A 24,144-nucleotide genomic window follows, 5' to 3' on the forward strand; every position below is an offset into this window, starting at 1 on the left:
CTACATTCCTTCAAATCTTACATGAAAGCTCTGTCAAATAGGCTAGCTTAGACCATGTTGACAGCATTACTGTCATCTTCAGGGGATATGTCCAGGTTATCTGATGACCTCTTACATCCCTTGTATGTCTACTACCTGCCTTGTGCTGGTGTTTGATAGAAATGTATAATGGTCCTCCTTATTGCAGGATCCTCTGCCTAGTCTGTACCTTTGAGACATACAACCTCAGCACACACACATGTAAGCACAAAACACATTGATGTGCCCTTTAATCACCTGAAAATGTACACACAGTTGTATATGGTCTGTGTTTGTTGTGTTAATAGTTAGGCCTACTCCCATAATATGACACAAGCAGATATTGTTGAGTAGCATTATAACATGTTGATTGACTCTACAGGCCTATGACACATTGAATAAAGGTGCTAGCTCCAGCATAGTGAGAAGGCTTAATATCTGCCTGTTTGGTACAGTCATATGCACACTATTCTACTGTCCATTTTCATAAAGTGTTGTAAATTTACCGTTGTGCCTTGAGATCAAGTAACTTCATCTAGGAATATTTTCAACATCGAACTAAGTCCTGAAAAATGATATAGCTGCCTTATGATAATGTGCATTTTCATAGCTGTTTTTTTTTTCTATTAACAACAAATATCAGTTTTTTGGAAGTCAAACCTGTGAAAGAAAATCAGTTGTTTTACATATATTTGTCACTAGAGGTCACTATGACCATGCTAATATACTAGAGACTGTCCCATATTGAAGGAAAGGAGAGTATACATCCATGTACAGTCCATTGGAAATGGCAGCGTTTCATGATATGTCTGTGATTGACTTTTCTAGAAATTAGTCCAATCTAATGATTCATTCAAAACATGCATGCTGTTACAGCGGGTTATTTTTGGGATGTTTATGGTCCCTCCGTTTTGATGTGTGTTTTGGCATCCCCTTGTTGTCATCACTCTCCTTGTTTTTCAGGCCTTCAAGCTCGCGCCCAAGTGTATGGCTACACCTGCACCTAGGGGTGCAATGCTATTTAAGGCCAACCTAACCTTGCTTGGAGAGAGGCGTTTAGGATTCGGAGTCGTCCCCATCACTTCCGTCCGTCCCGTTGTTGGAGGCCTTTGCCATATCACTGCTGTCTGGTTGCCTGTCCTGAGAACCTGCTTGCTTTTTGATTTTCGTTTGAATACCCTAGATTGTTTGTCGTTACTGTAATCTTTAATTTTTGGTAATAAATATATTTTTGTACCCTGCAATTTGTGTGCGCCTTCCCTCTTTATGTTACTTTGGTTCGTAACACATGCATATCAGTTCCCAACATTCATTCAGGAGAATGTTGTGAACTGATATGCGTGCCCCACATTTAGTGAAAACTGGACATCAGGTTTTGGTGCAGGGCTTATGATTATCATCTGAATACTGTACAGTTCAAACCTAATGTTGAGGTACAGCCAAGGTGTAGTAGAAGTTTCAATGAAGGAATTTCCTCAACCGCATAGTTCTATCTCAGACTTCCCAGATATCCATGTGGGTCTTCATCACTGCATCCCTCCTCACTCTACTCTCTCTCAGTGTCTTTAACTCTCTTTCTGTTTCTCTGGTGCCGTGATAGAAATGTCTGGTCGATCTATGCGCTCCATTGCAATGCTCTCGAAAGCTCTGCGTATGAGAGGATGCTCTTCCAGGACCTCGTTGAAGCTCTCCACACTCAGGGAGTAGAGGCGGCAGTATGTTTCTGCCTTCACACTGGCCGTGCGCCGCCCACGAGTTAATAAACAGATCTCTGAGAGGAGGGCAGAGAGAGGGAGGGATTTTTTAGGATGAGCATTATATAGGATTTATAGGAGAGATGTTGTATCAAACATGCAGAAAGAAATGTTCAAGTGAATGAATCAAGGCATTCCCATAAAGAATTCTATGGATGATGCTTTGACAATCTGGGATGAGATATTCTGCAACATTTTACACTATTGCATTCTGTTAGTGACACAAGGGTCTATGGAAAACACAAGGGTCTATGGAGACAAATGAGTTGAAACCTAAGCTTAAGTAAAAAAATCAAGCTCAGTGCAAGTTCCCAAAACCTTAGATCCAAACCAAAAAAGGAGCATACCCCCAAAGTATGAGCCGTCAACGAGCTGCTTTTCCTTCTTGTCACTGGTGATGACCGTAACACAGCCGTGTTGTATGAAGTACATTTTACGGCCAAGCGTGCCTTCCCGTATGATGACGTCACCTGGGAGAAACACCTCAAAGCACAATTTGCTCAGCACAACGGTAACGAAATGGGGGTCAATGTTAGCGAAGAATGGCATGTTGGCCACCAGCTCACGGCAATTGTAGCCCTTTATCTCCTGTTTGGACACAAATAAATATGGACAAAATCGACACGGATGAAATAAATGTCATGGATAACCCAGGAAAGACACAAACAATACTTATTTATCACCTAACTAGGCATCGTGCATCTCAAAAATGTAATATCATGGAAAAGTTATTTTTTTTAAATGTATTTTTTTAATGTATTTTTAAAGTTACGTTTTATCATCCAGATCATTACACATGAAATGGAATATTTCAGTCCTTTTTTATGTTTTAATCTTGATTAAAAAAATTCATTTATTGATTTATAAAAATCCAGTATCTCAAAATATTACAATAAAGAATTTATAATACTGGCAATGGTTTCCTTAGCATTTAATCTCTCAGTCTGGGCAGGACAACTGACTTTTCCACTATATTCAATTTTTTTTAGATGCACCTATAAACAAATTGAGCACAGCCACAGAGAACATGACAGTGCAGTATGTGATGAGAAATACAGAGGCTAGATAACATTAATTAGTAAAAGGGAAACCATTTGAAGGAGTCAGACAGGGAGAGATCATCAAGGAGAAGAGCATAATAGTGCAGGTTGAAATGCACTGATGGTTAAGCCAAATGAAATGCATGTGAGGGACCTCTTTGAGTGGATCACTGAGCTCTTCTAAGATGTTGTCCTCATCAAACATCTTGCCCTGGAAGCGGTTTTCATAATAATCGTGGATCTTCTGTCGCAAGTCAGCAGGAAGCTTGTGGAATGACATGTACTGTTCCACTTGCTTATACTGAAGAATAAAAAAAAAAACACAAAATGCCATCTCAGATACACGTGCCAAAAAGTGGAAAGATAACATGTGTCATCGTATTGAGCTAATATCACACAGGTAATTTCAATGCATGTGTGCTGAAGCAAATAGATTAATCCTTTTAATAACCCTATAAGTAGATTTCTCATCATGTCATGCTGAGGAGGCAAGGGTATCTGCTGAGTCATTCATTATGCATGCACGCTGCCCAAACACGCACAAAATCTTCACCTACTTCCTGACAGGTTAATACAGAAATGTGGGTTGTGTGTTTTGGTCAAACCTAGCATTATTACTCTATTTTGTAGCTGTGCTTTGTTACTAGCATTAAACCTAACATTATTACTTATAAATAGTGAGTGTTTAATCGTGTCTGTATAGAATGAGAGTTTGTAATGTGTCTTGGCAACCTTACCTTATCCTGGTACTGTCGGCGGGAAGAGTCCAGAGATTGCACCAGGTTGGTAGCGGTGCCCAGAAACATGGCATAACAGGTAGCACCGACGATCATGCTTAACATGGTCAGCCAGACATCTGTCTGGCTCACAGGAGCCTGCATCCCGTACCCAATGCACAGCATGTGGCTCATGGCCATGAAGACAGCATAAGAGTACTGTAGCTGCCAACTGGAATGCTTAGTGATAGAAGCACAGAGAAGAGAAATTAAATAAGTCAAATTGATGTTACTAATGGAATGAATGGATTTTGGTGGTATCCCTCTGTGACTGACTGGAAAGTAATGGGAAAGTAAAGATGGAAAGTGGCTATCAGACTATATATCGGTAACGCTTCCCCTCTTTGGCTGATGACTGATGAGACATATCTTTTTTTCTTTTTTCTAACTTGTTTTACTTTCTTGTTTGTTTGTTTACATGCACAGGACGGTGCTGTTGTGGCAGTCAAATTTCCTATGGGAAGAATGAGGTATTTCTTATCTTAGAAAGTGCTTTCCATGGCCGTAACTAATACACATCCATACAGCACACATGTCCAACTCACCACCATGTTGTTTTTGGCGACCCAGCAGTCGGGCGGGAAGTCCTGCAGCATGGGCACCATGAACTGCAGGCAGCCATCCCAGTGGCACAGCAGCAGCATCATGCCAATCAGGTTTACAATCCGCACCACCGCAGCCGCGAGGTCATAGGTCATATGGAAAATCTGGGCGACACACAAGCCAGAAACCAAGGTCACAGACTATCACATCCCTTTTTCTCTCTCTCTCTCTCTCCCTCAACTCATCCAAGATATTTGCATGCCTTTATCCTCTATCCAATCCCTCACTTTCTTTTCTCCATTCACATTTCACTGATTTGGCAGATGCTTTTATCCAAAACTACTTAAATAAGGAATAACCCTAAACCATCTGTACAGAAGGAGTCATTGGAGTAAGCACTAAGTACTGAATCTATTCAGTAAGACAAAGTGTAAAAGAGAAGGTAAAGAAGAGGGTGCTGGAATCTGGCAACCCTCACACAGTCTGGGTGTAGTGTTCACACATGAGACCTCAGCCTCTGACATCACAGCTCATTGCTCTAATTCCCCTGAAAACGTATTCCATAGCAGAGGAGTGTGTCTGATGGAATCTGGCAACCCTCACAGGCCGATTGAGTGCAATGTGCAAGCCCGAGACCTCAGCCCCTGACATGACCGCTCATTGCTCTACTGAGAGTAGGTCAGGGTAGGGTCAGAGGCAGACCAGCACGTCTCAATGACTGATCATACGTTCTCCATGAGTCCTTGACCCTGTTTACATTTGTTTGTAAAAATGCGTGATGCATGATCCAATTACAAGTGGCTAGTTATAAATGCAAGCATTTAACAATTACCAAGACATATTGTGATCCCATCACTCAAACCACTTGCTGACGTGGTCTGAGACACCTGTGCCTACATGTGTTGTGGTGTAAACACTGATGCGTTCAAATGCGTGCTGAACAATGGGAATTCTAATGAATGTGATGTTGGCTGGAGGTGAATCTAAAAACAAATGGCCAGCTACAGCCAATACATATGTAAAAGGCCATGTGTCTCGGCTGACCTCTTGTGATCTGATCACTTAGGACGCAAAACAAATGTAAACGGGGGTCTTTGTTTGTCCTTGACCGCTTTGTCCTTGTCCAACTTTTCCTTTCCTTCTTCCTAGTATACACTTAAGTATTCTAAAGTACACTGTAAGTCCTACATGTGTCTTCAGTCATCCTTGACCTCTCTCTCCGCCATCCTTCTCTCAACTTTTCCTTTCCTTCTTCATAGTATCCTAAGTAAACTAAAGTACACTGTAAGTTCAATATTTGTCTTCATTCATCCTTGACCTCTCTCTCATTCATCCTTTTCTCATCTTTTTCTTCCCTCCCCTCCCCTTCCCTCCTCTCCTCTCCTTCTTCCTCACCTCCTCCCACTGGTGGATGTAGCGGATGAGTCTGGAGAGCCGGAGCAGGCGCAGCAGGCTCAGGATTTTGGTGAAGCGGACGATGCGCAGTGCCCTGGCTGTGCGGTACACATCTGATGACTCCAGCCGAGACTGCAGGTCCACCACCAGGAAGAAGTAGTCGACTGGGATGGACGAGATTAAGTCCACCATGAACCAGCCGCGCAGGTAACGACTCCGGATCACCTGAGAGCCCACATGCCTCGTCATCATTTACTCAAATCTTGTACAAATTTACCCATGCGCTTCTCTGTTCAAAATGCATAGTAGCTTAAAGCTTATCATATTGTTGTCCTGCTCTAACACGTAGTGTGTACAAGCTTCAAAAATCCTTTATGGCTCATTCTGAGTAATATAGTCTTACTTTAATATGCCTTTCATCTCTAAGCACAAACCACCTTTTCTTGAGTAGAATAATTGGTTGGAATAATCATTATGATATTTGTTTCACTGGTTGTTTTCCACACATATTAATAATAATAATTCTGATTCTCAGATCATGAAAATAAGTACCATACCCAACACAAAGCGACACAATGCAAATAAAATGAACACCTCTTGTCTACAAACACTGTTTACCAGCATTTAGCTGCACGTCTGATTTCAGATTTTACCGTTGGATCCAAAATGATCTGATCATTGTCGTTTTCCAGTACACCTGTGCGGAAGTTAAGGGCCAGGTCAAGAAGGAAAAGTGTGTCGGAGGCCATGTTAAACATGATCCATGGTATCGTGTTCTGGTCCTCAAAGAAGGTGATGCCCCACGGCAGGATGATTAGGTTCCCCATCATCAAGAACAGCATCACCAGGTCCCAGTAGAACCTGTTAGAGGAACGGACATCATCAGGAAAAGAGATCCAGAAGTCAGTAGAATCTTTGACTGTACCTCTATGTGAAATCACTGCTCTTTCCCATACACCATGCAAGCACCTAAACCATCTGTGGCACATATACAACTTTTAGCTTTATAAACTCAAGCCACGCAGTCAATGGTTACTTACTTCTTGTGTAGTCTAGTTCTCCACAACCCATCCAAGCATCTTTAATGATGCAAACTGCATGCATAATCAATAAGTTAATCAATGTATTGTTTATAGTGCAGTGTTACCATTCAATAATATGCTCCCAATACCATTGCTTGTTATACATTTAAAAGAAAATAAGGCATAAGTACTAAAACATTAATTAATGAAAAACATAAGTAATGAAAACCCATATACACTGAAATATGTTATAAATACATGGCAGAATCCCAGCTGAGCCATAGAAATACTTGAGATACAATTCCAGATTCCACATCTTCATTCATTACAATCAGCAATTGAAAACATTTACCCACAGGTAGGTTTGTATGTGTTGTTGTGTTTATCTCCTTATCATCTTATGAATTCTCATTTTCAAGTTCTCTTAAGTCTGAAGTCTCTCAAGTTCAAGTTTTTTTTTTCTTTCTTCATTTTTTAGTATTCGTATTTTAGTTCACATCAATATCTAAGTATAGTCTGGACCTGTAATTAATTTAATTTAATTTTTATTTAATCTGCCATTTCTTAACTCCCACTGTCTTAAGTTGAATGATGTGTGATATGTGTCTGTTTTGTTCCCCATATGTGTGTGTGTATGAGGACTCTATACTGCAAACAAAATCTACCTCTGGGTACAAATAAAGTAACTTGAACTTTAACTTGATGATTATTATTATTTTTATTATTATTATTAAAATTTTATACTAAGAATTCCCCTGAAAACGTATTCCACAGCAGAGGAATGTGTCTGATGGAATCTGGCAACCCTCACATGCTGATTGAGTGCGATGTGCAAGCCCAAGACCTCAGCCCCTGACATGACAGCTTATTGCTCTACTGAGAGTAGGTCAGGGCAGCCCAGCACATCTCAATGACTGATCGTAAGTTCCGGAAGACCGCATTCCTGAAACAGAATATTCTTGTCATGTGTCCCAAACCGAGACCATTCATTATAAATGTGTTGTAGTCCCTTGCAGTGCTGGAGAGCCGCGTTCTGACCTGCTGATCCTTATATTGTACATTAGAAGAGGCTTTTATACACAGCCACGTGAAATATTTTAAAGGACAAATCCTGTAACCAACCCATGTGCATTTTCACTTTGGCAAAAGCATCTGCTAAATACCATAAACATACACAATAAAGTTGACAGAGCCTTGCACTGGTGACAGAATTATCCATTTTCACATTTGCATTTGCAGTTCAAGTCAATGCTTCCTGCATTGATTTTAATTCAATGTTTGTTCATTGCTCAGAACTGAAAATGTGATAACTACTGTTTTAGAATGACTTAAAGGCCAACTGTAACCTGTGACCTATTGTAATGTAAATGTACTGTGTGTGTGTGTGTGTGTGTGTGTGTGTGTGTGTGTGTGCATATGTTTGTGTGTCTATATGGGTGTGGATGATAGACAGATAGAGACTGACAATGTATCGCCATGAACTCATCAGATTGAACAGTGCTGTGGTTTGAAATTACTTTCCATAGTATTTTTTCCCCTATACAGTTACGTTAGATAGTTGCTGTGAACAGTGACCCTCTCTGGAACATGAGTTTACCTCAAGTCTAATTAGGCCAGACATCCTGTGGAACATTACAAATATTTATTTGTTTAAGCTGTACGTATATAAAGATGTACCTGAGTGACAATAAACCCAGAATATATTATATAATACTTAATATAATATATACCCAGAAGTTAAACTATTTTACTTTTTATTAATTGATTTGGCATGTTATGCTTAACATATATCACAATTTGCTTTAGAAAATATTAGTCGATTTAACATAAAAACAAACTGACTAACTGACATGAACCTTAATTGTGAAACACAGGTCTCTTTTTTGACAGGCAGACTAGCAACACTGTATCCGTGAGTTCACAGCTTTGGTTAGATTTCATGCTTTGATTTGGATAATGAGCCAGAATTTACGCCACATGAAACCAATTAAAAAAGCTTTCAAATTCACTGTTCAGTGTTTCATGATGCACAACACCTCGTCCTTTTCAATAACAGATACCACTGGACTGGAGTGTTTATCGTCCATGGATTGGCCAGACACAAGGACTCATAAACATCATTAATCCAGATCATCTTTCCTGACACACAAGCACAATCTGTTCATCCACTTAGTTAACTCTGAAGTGGGTGTACTGACACCAACCCATATTACTCAATCTCACTTGACACTTCCGAAAATTGGTTGGCTTTGACCAGTGGGCCTAGCAATAACCGGCGCTGTTATGGAGGGATCGCCTTGATGAAGTAGGAAATGGTGACCGGGAGAAGGACACCTGCACAACCTCTCAACCTCGGTTATATGTGGACGCCCAACTGTTTGTGGCTTGACTATTTGTATAGGCTAGTTGTCATTAACTGGGCACTGAACTAAAGCCCAAATATTTCCTTTGAGTAAGCAGCCGAGTTCCCATCTGATAGTTTGAAAATCAAATGTATGAAAGCCTCACATTTCTGAACTTGTAGGCCTAACTTTGAACATGTGCAAATTACCTAATGAGTGTAGGCTCACAATGAAGGACCTTTTTCTTAATTTGGCAACCATATTGGTCCCATATGATCTAAGCCTACCTGTCAATTGTTCTATTTTTTTTTTACTGTACTGAGTGAATGTAAAATCCAATGTAAATTATTTTAAGCTGTCATTTACTTGAGGTTCAGGACTCACTATAGGCTACTGTACAATAACATATATGCCAACTCAATTTACAATGTAACCTTTAAATAGGACCATGCTGTACTCCTAACTCCTACTGATGTTAACCTAAAGAGGTAAAGCATGATACTCCTCTTCCAGATTTTATGAGTACTCATTTATTACACCGATGTCTCCAAACTAAATTCTCTTTCATGACCTCTGCCACCCGAATTACCTGAAGTCGCTGTAAGGGTGAATTATCCACACGTCGAAAGATTTTACCCGCTGTTGCTCCGCGGCCACTCCTTTAGCGCTACCAAACATTCGCAGGGAGAATTTATTGACTCCGGGTTGGAGCATTGTACTGAGTCTTCTATTCAAGAAGGTATTGTCCATGCCATCAGCCTGTTCGTCTATGTCTGGTGATGGAGTTCTCGGCATTTCACCCGAGTACTTATCATCATAAATGTTCGAACCACATCTGGTTGTGGAGGTGGTCCCTGTGGAAGTCTGAGATCCCCCAAAGTCTGTCATTTTGGAGTTCTGGTTACTTGAGGCCCGTAGGTGATGTGGGTTCACGAGAGACATCAACCTCCTGCTCACGTTGTCCGTGCGATCACCCCGCACGGATGTCTCCGATACTGAGCGCCAAGGGGATGAGAATATCCTGGAGCTACTGCGCGGTTTGGAGTCCCCATTCGGTGCAATGTGTTGCCCATCGATATCCATATCCAAGTTGAGTGGGAGAGTAGTCAGAATAATCTAAAACACTTACAACATACAAATAGTTAGTTTCCAAAAGTGTGCAGCCCATGAGCCAACCCCAAGGTGCGCACCTTGACGCGCGCGCTCAGATTAAGATTCTGCTTTAGCGTCGAATTGTTTTCCTCCGTTTATGGATGTGTGACACCATGGACTTCAAGTACATACAAGTACGTGTTGCTGTATCAGTAATTGATTAATTAGTTCTATCGCGTAAAGATTGGACTGGTGTGCCTGCTCGCTCGCTGCTCGTGGATGAGCACGCATACAGGTGTGCAATTGCACAGGTATTTTAATCGGCTTGCTCACAGCCCTCCTTCGCTGACACCTGAGGGCTGTTGCGTCGGTGGGGCTGGCCATATGAGTCACAGACTGGTTCTTATCTGAGACAGATTATTAGCCTATCTAGGGAGAGAGATTATTGATGATAGTTGACCGTTAGCCAAAAACATACTGCCTTTTCTTGACTAGCCTATATATTTTTTCTGATTGGCAGCATCACTCCAGTGAGGTGTTTTGTTGCAAGTGTGGCAGGGATCCAATCAGTTAAGTGCCCGGTGTCCTATTCCGGGATGCGCATCCAAAAGCTTCAAACTTCTAGGTGAACTTAATTAAGGGCACGGCCTAATTGCTTTGAGCGTGGTAGCCGATCAGCTCCGACAATGGATGGCCACGCAAACACAGCACGCGCCAGTACAATGACAAGTAACAAACCGCCTGGTTTCAAGATGTCATTGGAGCCCAGGATCAACAGAGAGACTGCCCCATCGTGCCGCTTATATCAGCTGCAGGGGAAATTGAGATGGCACAACTAAAGCGGGGACAAACAGTTTGCCGACATTGTGATTCAGCCATATGATTTGATGTGAAAGGCAATATCGAGAAAATCAATCATCTCTACTGGAGTTCTAGACTAATATGTATGACACCAGACCAGTCCAATTGTGAATTGAGCCAATAAGATTGTGACCTTGGATGACACTTGGCTGCAAATGACAGTATCAGGCCTACCTTAGATCTGATGCTAAGTTTTTATTCAGTTATTTATTTAGACTGGAAGTTTTGGAGCTCACATACAGTGTGCAGACCTCCCTCTGAATCTCTGACACGCTTTGTCTGGCACCTGTAAAAACACATTTGGATGTGCGCATCACTTCTCCACAATTCCAAATGAACGGAACCAGTTCTATAGAACCTCCTCTGTTTGTCCAAAAAGGCCCTGAGTGGAATGCATCTTGCAGTCACCAGGGTGACCCAGTGGAAAGGATGAGAAAGTAGACACAAGCCACTGGCACACTCCTACAGGGACCACGGAGAGCGGTCAGATGGAGCCAGGCCACATCACACACACCATTGCCCAGTGCAGTGCAAAGGTGGACAACCACATACAGGAAATAAAAGTCCTCCCGTGCGCAGGCAACCTTATGAAAAAGCTGATACCTGGCTGAAGTGTTGTGTTGATTGGTTTAGTGAATTGGAACAAATATGTGGTAGGTATTTTATTTTCTGAAATCTGAATGCATATTACAGCAGTAGTATTTTGTAGCCTTGATCATAACTGAATGTCAAAATGGATGATTCACTCCAAAATTATTTTGTTATTGCTTTTAGTCCTTTTATTGTATGAAAACAGTTATAATCTGCTATTGCACCTGTGGCATGAGCAGTAAGGAGAGCTATTACCTATTTAATCAGACAATGTCAATCATTGAGAATTTCACCCATGAGAATATTAAACTAGAACCCAATTGGCAAACCAGACTTTGGAGACAGGTTTGAAATCACTACGCCAGAGACGTGAATCACAGCCACTTATTTATTGGGAAAATACATACAGAAAGGGTTGATGAGGGCTGACCTCAAATAAACTCAAACACTGGTTCAGTCAAAGAAGAAAAAAAAAGGTTTATTATAACATGTTATCTCAAAAGCATCCAAGAGGTGGCACTGTGGAGCTGACTAATGGACAGGCACTCTGAGGAATGAAACAAACGTGTACACTACAGTATATTAAAACTGAAAAGAAAACTGTTTCAGAAAGCAAGGGCTTACCTTAAGGAGTCTTGCTAGCTGGGGAGAGTATTCCAGGACCCACACCATCCTTAAGTGTCCATGCATGCACAAAGGCACACACACACACACACACCAAAGAAAAGCAAGTTGGGCACAGCAATTTGCACTGCAACCAGCAATGCTTGCACTACGTGGGTGACTACCTTTTTAAACGTGTTACTTTAAACCAACAGAAAAGAGTTTTGGTCTAAAACCAGCCACAAAGGCAAGTCCTGGACAACAGGCTGACTTACACAGTGCATATAACCTGGACAGCTATTAGGAATGATCCTTCCTTCAGATTTCCGTATAGCGTCAAAAATTAATTTGATGATACCAAAAAGTAGTTCCTGTAAACACATCTTGTGGTGCATTCCAGGCACAGGTCCTTTTTAGATTTAAACCAAAACTGAAACATTTTGAAATCGCAATACCATACATATGCACTGTATGAAAACAGCAAAAGTAGTTGACCCGACATAAGAATAAATGTATGCAATAATAAATTGCCTAATTGACATCTGTGTAGAGTTGACTACAAATTACATTCTTCAAGTTCAAACAGGAAAGGGTGCCATGCTTCGAAGTTCACTGGCTGTCACAATATGAAACTGTTTGACAGTCTGCAGAGAAGTCAGTGTGTGTGTGTATGAATAAATTAGAACAAGCCAATACATTAATTGAAGTCTATGTGGAACATTAACTATACTTTTGCCGAAAAGGTGCATAAGCTGGAGTCATCTGGAACTAGGTTTTAGTATGGCTATAACTTTGTTATAATATAAAAGGGCACCCATTCTTATAGTAGGCCATTGTAGTTTCTCTGTGTCCTGAGACAGAACGACTGATGCGAAAAAGAACAGAAATTATAGACGTGCCAAAGCATAGACATGGCTGATATTACCTTGATCAAATACAAGCGCTCAGCACATTGCTTCCTCTTCCTCCTTATAGGCTTACTTTTTCCACAGCACAACACAATGAGGGACTCTGTAAAGATAGGCCAGAAATAACACCAGCTGCATTTGTAGATTTGTATGTCATTTACATATGTATTCATAAAATATACTGAAAGGTATACATGTGGTTATAAATTATATTTAGTATAATTGGTATAATTTAGTATGCAGTATAATAAGGGAAGTTTTACCAAGGCTACATTTCTAATGAAATTACTGAGTATTTGAGAAAACATTGGTAGTCATGACAAATAGTCATATCGGTAAAGTTTTCTTGTAAACATCACAATCTTTCAACTTCTCTTTAACTTTGGTCATGTGACTATCAGAGAATTTGGTCAGCTGACTTCTGAGAAACTGGCTTTCTGTTGCTTTTTAAAGCCTCTGGGGCATGCTGTTGCTAGGGCGCAGGCAGAAAGAGCATAGACCAATCATAATGTACCAGGAAATACTCCGTACATTTACTCACTGATCTCTAAAGAACGACTCTAGAGATCAGTAACATTTACCGTTCTAAATGAAAGTTAGTTAGTGTCTGATGTTCCTTATGTTTACAAAAAAAGTATTAAAAAAAAAAAAAAAAAAAAAAAAAAAAAAAAAACTGAAATGATCATTTGAAACCCTTTGAAATGACCTTTGAACACAAATCTTCCTGGAGTAGTTCTGCTTAGGCTATAGATTCACAGGGCAAAAGCATTGAGTCAGCCAGTCTATTTTCTTTAGTTCCAAGACAATCACAACAGTAATAGTCCATCTGGAATAGTTAACAAATTATAGGTTACCGAGTGTGAAATGGGGGCACAACACTTTAAACCTAAAACTGAGAGAATATTTGTGTTTCCAAATGGTTAGTGATGTGCAAAAACACCCTTTCAGAGAAGGGAGGGGGTACCTCATCTACACACATTTGAAAATAAACCCTCCTCCACCCCAAAAAAAAAAATCCCCAGTGCCATACTGCTAACCTGTCTGCACTTCCCCATTGGGTTGGCTGATGAGGTTATGTAAGGAGTCAGAAAACTAAAATACACCATTGTCTTAGCCAGAGTGGTGTTTCTGAAACAGGAAATTGTGGAGACCTGCGAATGTAGGCTGTAGCGTCAAGAGTTAGACTGTGGGACGATGGAGTGATGAAGTGTGACTGCCATTTGACTGTGGGAAACCCAAGCGTTTGACTCATTTGTTTTGGTTCCCCAGTAAGGGGGCACCACCCTTCATGTTTTTCCCAGAGCAATGTGGATGTTGCCAGGCAAACAGCTGTATGACAGCATAAAGTGCAACTACTTTTCATACTAAATGTGAGTCCACAACTGTAGCAGGTATATTCATTGTGTTGAATGTTTGTGGTTGAATGTCATCTTGCCTTAGGGGAAATGGCTAATCCTGATCTAGTACTGGGAAGACCAGAAGAATTGGTCAACAGTTTTCTTGCTAATTGTAAACTCCCGAAAACAAACAATGCCAATAAGACCCAACTTCTGTAAAAACGTTGCGTCACAGGTAATACTAAAGATTATGTATTTGCGTTTGCTGCTGTTGCGAGAAACCCACTGTTCCATCTGGTGAGACCATCACATCAATGTTTACTCTATAGCCAGATAAGATCAACTCAAATTGGTAGCATGTCTCAGTCTGGCTTGTAAAGTCAACTATGACTTAAAAATAATTTGTTAAACATTATTTAACCAGTGAGTCATTTTAAATGACACTTCCTACACAGTAAAACAGGGAATTTGACTCATAAGTTCATTAAAAAGCAGAATTATTTTACAACGCCACAATTACCAGTGCCAGCAACACAAAATGGAAGCAGATCAGATGGTTTTACATGTCTTTTTCTGAACGTCTAGAGGTTATACATTTCAGTAACAGCATCCAATAACAGTAACAAATCTATACCATGATATTTACATGTACATTTCAGGATGCTATATTTAACCATGCACACAAGTACCAGCAATGCCACATCAACCAATCTAATCGACAGCATTTAACATTGTATAATAAAAGCAGACCCCCTACTAAGCTCAGTAAAGATATTTCACAATGCAGAGGAGGAAAACAGATTTGTGGAACTGTTATGTGAAGAACAAACTTTTGTTGTTAGATCTACATCACTAAACGCAAATGATCAACATGCAAGGCACTTAATTTGTAAATATGTAAAATACATATGCTAATATTAATTTTGGTCTTGTTATAAGCCATTATAAGTATTATATATACCACTATTATAAGTGGTCTAAGTTATACATGGCCTACAAACATGGTTCAAGTGATTGTGGTGGGCATTTCAGAGTACTACAGTGGGTGAACGTCCACCAAAACAATCAAGAAATGTAACACTTCATGTTGACGTAGATAATGGGGTAAGAGAGGAAAAAACCAGCCATGGTGATGTATGAGAAAAAAACAAAACAAAAAAAAAAAAACAGAAGTAGGTTACATAACTACTGAAAGGTCTTGGGTGTCTGTTTCGGTTCACACTCTACAGGCTTCTGAGAATTGCGAAAACATCAACCTCAACAGTTTTGCAAACAGCGGTTTGTGGGTCAGAGACAAAAAGAGCGCAGGAACGGGTGCATCATAGTTACAGGAAGTGGGCTGCAGAGCCAGAGAGCATTGTCTGCTGCGTGAAGCTTTAACGTTTGCCTTAGTAACCGTTTGAGGTTTTCGAGGAGCAGCCGCCGCCACCATCTGTGCCCCCCCCCTAAAATGTGTTGCTGTGGCAACACCTTAAACAGTAAACACAGAGCTTGCTAGAGAAGCTACAGGTATAGTCATAAGGCCTTGTCTAGGCTAGCACCACCTCCAGTGGAAAAAGTGAACAGGAAGACCTTCATGACTATGATGTGTACTTCAAGGAATTAGGCATCACCAAACCTTTCTCCAGACCTTCTCATGTGTGTTTACAGAAGCAGAAGACTCGTCTGAGATGATGTGATGATTGGCCTTTCCTCATCGGTTGGGGGTGTCGGCCATGGATTTGGCACTTCCCCCGCCAGCAGCCATGTTAAAGTTTTATCTGTAATGAAACTCCCAGGCGTCGCTCATGCATTCCACAAACTCCACATACTCACACGAGCATACAGAGGTTACCACAAACATTTTGCCACAACTTCTGCGCAATAGCCTTTACATTAATGAAGAATTCCACATTTACCAGGATAATTTTGTGATGACAGACTTTTCTAGAAAAAAAAAAAAACCTCCTAGTTTTACACAATGACATTTTGTATTGTTCTGAAATAACCAGAGATAACATTTCAGTTTCCGTAATTTCATACCTGTGTGAATCTGAGACAAGACCATTGACCAATAACCACAATGTAAACGTGGCACTCACGAGGAGTGCCCTTTCACACACATGGAACATTTCTGGAATCTGAGTCACCAAGCAGGACTGGACAGGGAGGCGTACCATTTTCATCCTGCTGGTCTAAACCGCTTCTAAACCAAGTTCCTTAACCACAGCAAAGTGAATGACGAAAACACCAGACAACAATTCTTCCACAAAATAAAGTTTTTTTTATTTTACTGAAAATATAAATATTTATATCTATATATATATATAGATATATATATATATTCATTTATTGATCTTTGTGAGTTTCTTTGTATTTTTTTTTACAATCTACCATCTGATTTAAGGCGCATAATCAGAATCATAAATAAAATAAACAGTGTACAGCAACCTTAAATGAATCAGACTTGTGTTTCTCACCTCAGTACTTATATAGACTTGAGCATGTGTGCTGCTGAAAGATTATACAGAACAGCCTTTTGTGACTCAGCCAGGAACAAACACAGAAGTCTGTGCCTCGCACGAAACTAACACCAGGCTATCCATTAGAGATGGCTGCAACTGTAGAGATTTGGTGGGGTTTGGAGGGATGAGATAACACACTAAACTTTGAATAGATTCTGGAACTTTACATTACATATAAAAATAATTTCACTACTGACAAAAACAGCAAAAAGTCAAACGCCACAAAAGAGTTTGATTCCACTGGGGCCAGCTCGACTACCGCAGAAGCCATCTTCCGGGTAACTACGACCTGAGGCACAGAGAGAGCGCTGTAACTGGGTGTGCCGACACATGGGGGGGGGGTTCAGACACCTCATAGAGTGCAAACAAACCTGCCCCTGACTTCACAGAGGCCAGAAGACAGGCAGACATCAAACCCACTGCCACATCTTTGATGGTTAAAGTGTATATACGATCTTCATTCATTCATTTGCTTGCCTTGTGATCCCAGCATTTCTACACCGGCCTCAACTCTGTGCTGTGATTGGCCAGGATGGAGAGGTGAGGAGGATGGAAAAAGTCCCTTTCACCTTATCAGGAAGGCCAGTCCAGCTCCGAGGCCGGCGAGACCTGCAAACACCATGAGTGTGTTTCTCACCGCAACCTCCGGGTCATCCACATGGAAAAAATTCACGAACCCATGCTGCAGAGAACAAAGTAGTGGAGCAAACTTTAACTATAGTCACAAAAAAAAAAAAAAAGTGGCTAAAATGTTCCTCTACTATGGGGCCTGGAGCTTGGATATGGGCCCTTCATCTTAACAAGGAATTAAATCATTCATCTACCAACATTAGGCCCCATGAAAAATTACACTACAGATCAACTGATACAAGCAAAACGCTGTTTATTAGTCTTCAATCACTAAAATCATGCCTCAATCTCAATTTCGGTTGCTTGAGTCGATAGTCTACATGGTATCAGGGTAACTCACCCATCCATTGTTATTGAAGAGCCAGTCATACTTCTGGGTGGCCAGGTATGAGGAAATCTCGTTAGCTACAGTCTCCACGCATTCTGGTCGTCCGGCCCCTTTCATGTGTTCACTGAGCGTGGCCCCGAAGGCCACCAAGGTGGCGATGCGACCCCAGTTTGTGACGCCATCTTTGAATGTGTTCTCAGCCACGCTTCTCACAAATGACACACCATCATCAATGTGGTCCAGATCTACCCTCTTCATCATACCTGCAGACAACAGAAATAAGATGACCATTAATTCACATATGGTAGAAAGGCATGGGGTGCTCTTACAGAGATCAAGGACATATTTTTGTTGGTATATTATTAATCCATATGGCATCATACCACTGTGAACAGAAAAAAAAAAACGTAGGCCTACTATTTAGTGTGCCATGAACACAAGTAAGCCGTGAAATCTCACATCTGATTATGAATTAGACTGAACGGACTCTGGGTTGGGAGTTGGAACTGACAACAAAATGTACTCCAGAAACCATTTACAACGAGTTAGTCAATTTCCCCAAATTATACTATATTATTTATTTTAAGTTATACTCTGTATGTTCTGTTGTTAGCAAACACCACAAAAGTGGCGATATGACGCACGTCTTAGTTTGCGCTTGCGTGGATCGCAGCTTCCTGTGTGTGTTGAATGCCCTGATAAGGCACTTCCGCAGAATTTGGGCTCTAGTTCCAAGAAGCAAACTTTCGAAATGACGAAGTTTCGCTGGAATGATTAGATCGGTTCCTCTAAATATTTGAATGTGTAGGCTGGACAACAACCACGGTCGAGTATATCGTTACTTTCTATGGAAATTCAAGTTCTTCATCTGGATTAAGACTTAAAGTCAATTACACAAAATTACACAAAAAATAACGTTAAAGTAAACAGCAGTGTGGCTAATGTTAACCTTGAATAAAGTTCGCGCTAAATCAATAAAGCTCAGTAAAATCAGTAAAGCTACTTCCGCCTAGCGTCAGCTAGAAAGGGATTTTCTCATGTTGCCAGTTTGTCTGAGAAGCAAAGTCCACAATGTGAAGTTATGGCTCAAATTACCTTTGAATGCGATCTCATGCTTTAGTAAGACTTGATGGACGACTTTTCTCATAGTTCCCATGGCTTTATGTCGACACCGTTCTGGTCCCGAGAGCCCTGTATAATTCCGGTAAAACTCCAAGATTAATTCTCTTGTTTCTCGATGGAGTTCCGTGTCCTCCGTAGGGAATACATGACATGGCTGAGAATCTGGAGATGTGGGTAAAGATCCATCGTCATCCGAACTGTGAAAACCACTATCAAACCCTAAGCCTTTTCTCACAGGTAGTGAAACTCTGGGTGAACCAACTTTATCCACTTCATTAGTACAATCATCCAGTTTATTTTCGGTTGCAGAGGGCGCTCCGATGTCTTCCATACGGACCTTGTTGTTCACGACTCCATTTTGAACCGTGAGAGGACAAAGCAAACCGACGACACCAACGCTGTTGGGCTTCATTGTTGAACGACTCATGGCTACTGTCGATGAGTTTAAGTAAATATTAGGTAAGATTATGTAAAGAGTAAGAACTCGAAAATATCTTGTAGAATGAAGTGACGTTCTCGACAACACTCGACAGTAGAGTGAAGCGGAAGTACATACCAGACTTACCTGCTATATATATAAACAATTATGGGGCGTGGTCTTTAGCAGGAAAACCCTTATTTGGTAGGCCTATTGGTGTATTAGCCTTTTCCCACGTCCACTAGGAAAAAAACGTAGAATGAGGTTATTGATTAAAATATGGTTTGGATTATGGTTATGGTTCTTGGCAGATAGTGGGCCAGTTAAGTAAAAAAATTGAGCTTGATCACTGTGATAAAAGCATCAAATTTGGTAGCCTGGCTCCGCCCACCTAGATCTTTGTGAATGAGTGGATTTTTCCAGGCTACAAATTAGGCAAACTAGATAGATAGATAGATAGATAGATAGATACTTTCCCAAGGGGAAATTCAAGGTTGCAGTAGCATACAGACATCACACACAACATGCACATACAGCAGAAAAAGTAATGCATATATATAAACTCCACTGTACAATAGAGACAGAAGAAGATAAACAATACTAAAATACTAAATACTAAATATACTATATAAACGTAATCAAATATCCACATAGTGTGCTTAAGGATGATCAAGCAGGGCAGGTTCTGATCAGATTTAGAATCATAGGCGCCTGGGATTTGGCCCCTGGGCCGTCAAATTTGGATTTTGCAGTATTGTAGGCACCAGAATGAGGTTCAAAGTGCTGGGGACAGATATGTCTGAGCGAGTTAAGGTTGAAGGTGGAAGTAAATATAGCAAAGGCATATTTTCAAATTAGCCTACATTATGATTACAGCCTTGCTAAGTAGGGTTCGGTTGACAAAACAAAATTTGGCAGCATCTGAATCCTGAAGATTCAGCCGAATCCAAAACGGAATCTTGGGTTCTGTGTACCCCTAATTCATTATTCTACCTTTCTGTGTAGTAGGCTATCTACTATTTCTTTTTCAGTGTGCCCACACTCCACTCACATCTACATTGATTTTTCATATTATTATGGTGGGAGTAGGTTATTATAGTATAGCCTGTACAATTTAACATCAATATAAAAATAAACTGATTTGACTTAACAAAAAAGATGAATACAAAATATCTAACTCTAGTAGTTGTTAGTTTCTTTTTTCTATAATTTTCCATCTAATAATGTCCATATTTGTGCGCTATTTTTAAAAATTATAATTCTAAATCTGACCAGACCCCTTTATGAGTTTATTTGATGCATTTATCATAAAATGGTCAATTATGAAAAAGACGCTTATGTCCAAAGTGAAGTACAACAATAACCATGATCATCAATCTGCTGAACCCTGAGGGATCATTGCAAGATATTTTTGGTGTATATCCAGAAAACATACGCTCATTTTACTAAATTGTGCTGTTATTTTCATTTTTGTAAAATATGGGCATAATTCAGTAAAATGTCTTCTACACTGAGTGCAAAAATGAAATAGAATAAGAAAACAACAAGAGAACACATATTTTACTAACTTAAGTTCATTATTATTGATTATTATTATTATATTAACTTTTAAAGATGGTTGAAATAGCCTGGGTTGGTTTCACTGTCCTTTTTGTCTGGAATTAAATAAATAATATTAAAAAAAAATACTTTTACCGAGTGTCGGCGGAACCACACATTTTCTTCATTCATCTGACTAATGAAACCTAGCAAAAACTTTCTGGTTTGTTCTAGAAGAAAAAAGGAACTTAGGAAGCCACCCCTGATGCCTGAACCTGATCTGAAATCCACAGCAAAGGAATTTTACCCTTTGATTGATCACACCAGAATCAGAATTTCACCCTTTGATCTATCCAGTACAAATACAAAACCTTAAAGGTATTGAATGTTTTATTGTTTTGTTTTTTTGGGCTTTCAAAAATACACAAGCCATAGCAACAGTCGTGTGCATTCAACAACTTGTATGTTGGCATAGGCATACAACTACTGTAGATCTATCCAAATGGGCCTAGTGTTTAATGTCACTTCCTATATATTTGTTTTTAAAACAAAATCAGACATCTGCATCTGAAGACAATCCAATATACTATCTGATTGTTGAGGGACATAAACTATGGGACATTATTTTCTTAGAAAACAAAATAAACAAAACAAAAACATGTCAGGTGTGTTTTCTCATCTGATGCTCTTTGCCGTATGTAACTTGGATTTTTGTGTGGGATCCTAACCAGTTCAGTTCATCTTTGCATTTGTCAAATTTATTCTTCAAGTGTGGGTTTGAAGACGGTGTACAAATCCTACGCCTGGCCCTGGAAACTCTGCTAAAAACCCCACAGCAGAGTATCCTGCCCATTCTGAGATTCCAGAGATTCTGCCCTCTATTGGCCAATGCTGATACTGGCTCATTTCTATAACATGACACCAGGTTTACTGTCAGACTGAAATAATGCTTGCGATACAGTGCTGATTCTCATGTTACCTCAGGAAGGAAATGATCGCTACACAGCACATGATGTAAGCCCCAGAAACAGACCCCTATATTTAAAAGTACACCATGACAGTGGTACCATACTGCATGTCAACAAAAACAACTTCCAAGTAAACACGGTGCCATGCAGATGAACACAGTCAGCATTGCAGGAGTCCATATGAAAAAATTCAGACAAATCTGAGAATTCATGTAAAATTTTATTTCAAATACTGACAAAAAAGTCCTTTCCACACTGACATTATTAGACATTCTCTACATTTTACCATATTTGTCCCATTTCCAGTCCATCAATTCACTCCTTTCCTGGCACAATTCTGCAGTTTGTTTGTTACAGTAGTGTGTTTATAATTCAACAGCAAAAACAAATGAAACAAAACAAAACAAAAACATTTGTTTCACAATGGCAAGTAGTGTAGTAGAGATCCTGCAGGGGCAATGATAAAGCATTAGCTTGTCCTATTTTGTAGCCACACCTTTAATAAGAGGCCTGTTCCATCTGTCTGTGCAGACACAAGGTGACCTTTAGACAGACTCTTGATTGGCTCACACTATGCCATTCCAAAGACGCTAAACACACCCAGATGCAGAGTAATGGGATATGTCTATTATCTGTTCATCGAATTGTTCACTGAATCACTGGATTCACCTCTGTCACTAATAGAGTTATAAACACATGTGTGTGTGGGTGTGTCCATACTACATATATAGCCTCTGCTAACGTCAGACAGCTGGACAGCTCTCCCCAACTGACCACCCAACGAGGCTTTGCATCCGACCAGAGGCCACCAATGATCCCATAAACAAATGCAGAAGTGTCTCTAATGGCTGGCCCCTCCAGAGCCTAAGATGGCACTCCCCTGAACTAAGCAGCCAAAGCATGTGAGAAATGCACCAAGGTCGACCCCTGTGTGTTAATCAATTCCGTATAGCACCTTTCAATTCTCCTTACATATAGCAGCTATACATTCCAGTTTACTCGGAGTTCACACAATAAATAAACACATAGGCCGATTCCCTTGTGAGTTATTGTGGAGGGTTCTGAAGGCCGATTGCTGTGCTTGTTGGGCGCGGTATATGCTTGGCGGTTTTATTTTCGTTTCCTGCTTTTTCTGCCCACACAGGTTAACATGGGAGCAGCGGAGTCAAAACAAAAGAGAGAGAAGAAAACAAAAACACACACACACACAAAAACGAAAGACTGAGCAAAAGTGAAACCAAAAAACCAACAGATTTGTGTTACAGAAGCAAAAAACAAAAGAGAAACAACAGCTATTTACATGAGGCTGGGACTAAGGCAGATGGCAGAAAAAAATATATACACTCACATCACACATCATCTTTCTCTCTGAATTTCCCAGTTCTCAAAGCCCATCTCACTTCTCTCGAGAGCAAAATCACTTGTACACCTTTGATACATTGCACACAAGTTGACCACTAGGTAGGTTTCTTGCCATCTTTCCATTTAACTCCATTTACTGGGCGTGCATTGTCAACTGGACATCTCTAGAATTCAGGGGGAAAGATTCTCTGAGTTTGCTGCCCACCCCAGTTGCCAACATAGTGGCTGGCCAAGGCTTGCTGGACAGCGCAGCTGATGATTGGATATGAAACAAGCAGGCCAGCTGATGATTGGTTGATGAAAAGCCAATATTATAATTGGCTGAGATAGATGGCAGCCTAGTAAATGATTGGCTGTGAAAGAAAGGGCTGCAATATCTCATTCTCCCTTTAGACTGTAGGTTTGAAAACATGAGGTAATATTCACCTTTTTCATAATCTTGTCAATATAATAAAGTGGAAATGTGCTGGGGAAGGCATTTAGGCTATTTTCAAAGACAGGCATGGAAAGTCAAGCTGATGACTTGTTTCAGGAGACTTATTGAATATATTTAACACTAGCAATTTAGAACCTTCAATTCATTTTCGAAAAGCAGGGATATCATTTAAGCATTAGGGGTAATTCCTGTCTCAGGTAATCAAGGATATACTGACATCCATTATTTAAAGTGATTCAAAGCTGTCCATGCTGCCTTAAACACCTGAGATGTTCCTGTGTGTCTGCTATTGAATCAACTTCCGTCACATTACTATCAGCAGTTTCCATCCCACCAAATGCTTGTGACCATGGTAACAGCACCTGCTGTTACTTACCACAGCCATGACATCCTCATCATCATCATCATCCTCATCAGCTCTTCAATTCACCCACAATATCAGAATTACCCGCCACTGTTCACTCAGCATTAGCGACAGACGTGATGTTGCACTCTGTGCTCCGATCACTCCCACTGTATAATAACAACTCAAAACGGGAGTAAACAGCTCCTTCT

The 24,144-nt window shown here is 40.3% G+C and overlaps 2 protein-coding genes across 2 annotated transcripts; both read right to left on the reverse strand.

Annotated features, from left to right (window-relative positions):
- Window positions 1–241: 241 nt before the first annotated feature.
- hcn3 (hyperpolarization activated cyclic nucleotide-gated potassium channel 3) lies at window positions 242–10,995 on the reverse strand. Its single transcript, XM_048229076.1, has 8 exons — window positions 9,480–10,995; window positions 6,180–6,387; window positions 5,527–5,751; window positions 4,134–4,295; window positions 3,550–3,768; window positions 2,967–3,113; window positions 2,120–2,360; window positions 242–1,789 (listed from the first exon to the last, which is right to left on the reverse strand). Exons 1-8 carry the CDS (start codon window positions 9,971–9,973, stop codon window positions 1,584–1,586), a joined length of 1,902 nt encoding a protein of 633 aa, XP_048085033.1. The 5' UTR covers window positions 9,974–10,995; the 3' UTR covers window positions 242–1,583.
- An 813-nt stretch (window positions 10,996–11,808) lies between these two features.
- Window positions 11,809–19,431, reverse strand: mcl1a (MCL1 apoptosis regulator, BCL2 family member a). Its single transcript, XM_048229111.1, has 3 exons — window positions 18,840–19,431; window positions 17,757–18,007; window positions 11,809–17,468 (listed from the first exon to the last, which is right to left on the reverse strand). Exons 1-3 carry the CDS (start codon window positions 19,291–19,293, stop codon window positions 17,352–17,354), a joined length of 822 nt encoding a protein of 273 aa, XP_048085068.1. The 5' UTR covers window positions 19,294–19,431; the 3' UTR covers window positions 11,809–17,351.
- Between the last annotated feature and the right edge of the window lie 4,713 nt (window positions 19,432–24,144).

The sequence above is a fragment of the Alosa alosa genome, chromosome 20 (genome assembly GCF_017589495.1).
Source record: "Alosa alosa isolate M-15738 ecotype Scorff River chromosome 20, AALO_Geno_1.1, whole genome shotgun sequence".
In the NCBI taxonomy this organism is placed as follows: domain Eukaryota; kingdom Metazoa; phylum Chordata; class Actinopteri; order Clupeiformes; family Clupeidae; genus Alosa; species Alosa alosa.

Bases quoted from the DNA above. Each gene is read 5' to 3' on its own strand.
- hcn3 (XM_048229076.1), bottom strand. From the start codon at position 9,973: ATGGATATCGATGGGCAACACATTGCACCGAATGGGGACTCCAAACCG. The intron at 6,388-9,479 runs GTAATTCGGGTG...TTCCTCTAACAG, and splicing joins CACCCTTACAGCGACTTCAG to GTTCTACTGGGACCTGGTGA. The intron at 1,790-2,119 runs GTATGCTCCTTT...CCCTCCTCTCAG, and splicing joins TGACGGCTCATACTTTGGGG to AGATCTGTTTATTAACTCGT.
- mcl1a (XM_048229111.1), bottom strand. From the start codon at position 19,293: ATGAGTCGTTCAACAATGAAGCCCAACAGCGTTGGTGTCGTCGGTTTG. The intron at 18,008-18,839 runs GTAATTTGAGCC...TGTTGTCTGCAG, and splicing joins GCATGAGATCGCATTCAAAG to GTATGATGAAGAGGGTAGAT. The intron at 17,469-17,756 runs GTGAGTTACCCT...TGTTCTCTGCAG, and splicing joins TCTTCAATAACAATGGATGG to CATGGGTTCGTGAATTTTTT.